The 3,461-nt window shown below is 49.8% G+C and overlaps 2 protein-coding genes across 3 annotated transcripts in view; both read right to left on the bottom strand.

Annotated features, from left to right (window-relative positions):
- Positions 1-1,996, bottom strand: part of LOC106529195 (zona pellucida sperm-binding protein 3) — a gene marked incomplete at its 3' end in the record, with an annotated part of 5,645 nt that extends 3,649 nt beyond the window's left edge. The window contains 2 exon segments of the mRNA XM_014024549.1: positions 1,374-1,489; positions 1,567-1,996. Of these exon segments, the coding sequence (XP_013880003.1) occupies positions 1,374-1,489; positions 1,567-1,896 (446 nt within the window). The 5' untranslated portion in view covers positions 1,897-1,996.
- A 23-nt stretch (positions 1,997-2,019) lies between these two features.
- The window catches only part of cnpy4 (canopy FGF signaling regulator 4), a 3,924-nt gene continuing 2,482 nt past the window's right edge, over positions 2,020-3,461 (bottom strand). Inside the window, exon 6 of one of the 2 annotated variants that reach the window (XM_014024552.1) lies at positions 2,020-2,415. In XM_014024552.1, coding sequence (XP_013880006.1) covers positions 2,354-2,415 — 62 coding nt within the window. In that variant the 3' untranslated portion in view covers positions 2,020-2,353. The remainder of the gene's footprint in view (positions 2,416-3,461) is intronic. The other variant, XM_014024551.1, reaches the window with a different exon arrangement.

The following is a 3,461-nucleotide window of genomic DNA, read 5'->3' as shown; positions in this document are numbered from 1 at the left end:
TTCATAAATATTGTCAGTATATACACACACAGACATACTATATATACACTCAGTGACCAGTCAGAACCCCCCGGATCAGAGCACCTGTTTGTGAGCAGTTGTGAACATGCGTGTATACACAAGATTTCTCCAATGAAATATTTAATAGTGACTGTGGAGGACCGAGACCCAACCCCCAAGACACAAGGCAGACACAGGGAAGACCAGAGCCCAAGGGCCYGAGAGGRATCCCGAGCGCAGAGCCCCAAGGGRCACCCGCACGGGAAGATCCACCCACCCAACCCCCAGATCAGACCATAAGGGCCAGCAGCAACAAACTCATGGCCCCACCGGCACCCACCATACCAGAGCAGATCCAGGAAAGGGCACAGAGGTCCGGGCCCCCAGGGCGCACCCCCTCCAGGCCAAAGCCCGACAGGCCCAGAGGCCCCGAGCCCCAGCAGGCAGTCACCAGGCCAGGCCGGCACACGCCCCAGCGCCCAGCCCCAGACCCCGGGAACCCCCAGCACACCAGCGGCCAGCCGCACACCCCACCGGGGGTCCGAGTAACAGCGGGCCCCCAGATAAAACAGCAGGAGGGGCAGCCCACACCGCAGCCTGACAAATACCCAAACATACACATACACAATCGCACCATCCCACCCTCATCCTCACCCCCACTCAAAGACATACAAGGAAGCCACATTCCACTCATACCCCCGATACACACTCTATACCCCCCAGGTCCAGGACATGCACCCACCCCCTACTGGAGGCAGCACACACCCGAACCCAGGAGGTAGACCCAATCATTCTGAGGTGGAGAGGAGCAGATAGACAAGGCCCGGCCCGGGCCGCACCAGGACGCCCGGCCAGCCCCCCCGGTGCAGAGAAGCCACGCCCACGACCACCCCACCACACCGCCAACGACCAAGCGCACCCACCCCAGCCAACCACCTCCCCGAACCCGGCAGCCACCCACAGGAACCAAGAGCCACACCTCAGGAGACCAAGCAGCACCAGAGAGGATGGAGAGCCAGCCCCGCCCCTGGCAACCGTCCAAGCCCCGAGCCCACCCACAGCCCAGGACCGCACCAGGCGGCCCGCCCTTCTTCAGGACCCCCTCCCCAAATGGCAGTCGGGGAACGGGATGGGAGCAAAGACCCTGACACACACACACCCACCCCCCAGATGTACTGTTGGTGCGTGTTGTTCTATAGTCTCTATAGAATTTATATTGAACTCCCTCTGAAAGTGAGTTCAACACCCCTGATTTAAAGTAAATGCAAAATAAATCTCATCAACAAAAACCCTAACTTGACAGATCCATAATTTAAATCAAAATTAACTGTTAATCAGCCTGAGTGTGCTCAGCTGTTTGTTTGATGGCATACCTTCTACGTTTACACAGCACCGGGACAGCAGCCGCCTCCACCTTGGAGCCTTGGCCTGAAGGTGCAGAGAGGAGCAGCAGCAGCAGGTTGAAGTACAGCAGGTCTCCGTCTGAAAGCTGCAACACAGCAGCAGTGTGAAGGTTACACCAGCAGGTGGCAGCACCGAGCAGCTGCCTCAGAGAGCCTCACCAACCATCACTCTGCTCCCACAGCCCACCAGAGGAGCCCGGATGGAGAGGTGTCCATCTGCAGACAGCCAGGCAGTGCAGGGACCCCCTCCTGCCCCATCAGGACCCAGCCCCAGTCCCACGAGGCCCGGGTCCAGCAGGTGGGCTCTCACCACCACCTCCACGCTGTCCTGGTGACACGTCACGACCACGGTCTGATCCTCTTCCGCCGCTGGGAGGACTCCATCTTCAACGGAGTCCGAGGCGGACTCAAATACAGGTCCGTGTTGAAAACTCCAAACTGAACCAAACAGAAAACAAGAAGGAAACAGGAAGTAAAGAGGAAGAGGAGGCATCGTTTGAGCTTTTCTGAGTCTGAACCAGGAGAGCAGCTCACCTGAGACTCATCAGGTCTGATTAATGAGCAGCAAACTGACTCTAACATCTGATTCAGTTCTGCTTAAATACAAACAGACAAATAATGTAGAAAGTATTTTATTCAACATATAAAAACTGTACATAATGTGTACAAATACTGCAGTTTGGAGTAAAAATACCACTCAGAAAATATTGGCAGCTGACTTCTGTGGTATAAAGTGTCAGGTTAGTGCAGATTCTTGTTACAAAAAGCAACATCAATGTAACTTTGTTCCTAATGAAATCTACCAGGATTAAAATGTGCGATTGTGTTTGTTGATCTGCAGGTAGTTGTGTTGTCTTCTGCTCCATCTGGTGTCGATTTTATTTTAAAGTTCTCCAGCGTCGTGTGTCGTTCCCTCCTTGTGTTCTGTTTCCTCTGAGCTCACTTCCTGTTTAACACCTGCGTCGCCTTTCCACGCCTCCTCCAGACATTCTGCAGCAGGAGAAACAAACAGCTGCTCTCAGGTAAATAAGCTGACAGGTCGCATGGTTCAACTTCACAGGCAGGAAGGAGAACTCGCTTTGATGTTTACACTAAAGAAGTAGTAAAACAGTGGCTAAAAGCAGCTAAATTGTAGCTTAAAGTAGTAAAATAGTAGCCAAAAGCAGCAAGACAGTGGCTAAAAGTCGCAAAACAGATAGTTAAATAGAGCCTAAAACAGGGGTCTCCAACCAGTAGTTCGTGAGCTACTGGTAGCTCTTGGGCTCATTTAAAGTAGCTCTTCAGAGCTTATGAAAAATTAGGAGAAGAAAAAGTTAATTTATCACTGGCCAAATAAACTTTCATTTAACTCCATTTAACTTCCCCTTGGTTGTCAATCAAATGGTTTAGGGCTCAGTATGGTCGATCGGCAAACGACGTGCGGTTATGTAGTTGTTCGACATTCGTTTTCGCACACACTTTTCATAGCCCCTTAACACACACTGTGCCCAGCTCCTGGGAAACCCCTCCTGCTGCAGTATGTGTCACTACAGGGGGTTTCTTTTCACTGGAGTCTACAATGCGGAGAAAAATTCGGAGACCTGTCACCTGATGTTATCTGTGCACAAATCTGTTGCAGTTAAACCCTAAGTTATTAGTGTGAAATACACTATAATATGAATGGATAAACACAAAAAGCACATTTTTGTAAATTTAGTGTTTCATGTGAATTAAAGACATTTTCTGCGCTAAACAAGCTTAATCCAATGGTTTAAGTTTAAGATTAAAGGCTGCAAAAAGTAGCTCTCGGACAATTTCATTTTGTGAAAGTAGCTCTTAAAGAGTAACTTACCCTCAAATTAACTTTTTTAGCTGACAAACTGTCTAAAATGTTTCTAAAATGTTATATAGTACTGTTTCTGTGCTAATTTTGATGTTTTTGTGCGTATTTGTTCAAATCTGTAATATTTGGTCTAAAAATGTCTTTTTCTGCTCATATGGGTAGAGCAGTGGTACTGCAGGCTAATTTGCATATTGGTTAACGGCTCTCCACGGTGACGTGTCTTCTCCACAGTTTCG

Source organism: Austrofundulus limnaeus, unplaced genomic scaffold, assembly GCF_001266775.1.
Source record: "Austrofundulus limnaeus strain Quisiro unplaced genomic scaffold, Austrofundulus_limnaeus-1.0 Scaffold426, whole genome shotgun sequence".
Lineage (NCBI taxonomy): Eukaryota > Metazoa > Chordata > Actinopteri > Cyprinodontiformes > Rivulidae > Austrofundulus > Austrofundulus limnaeus.
This window is presented reverse-complemented; position numbering and strand designations above follow the sequence as displayed.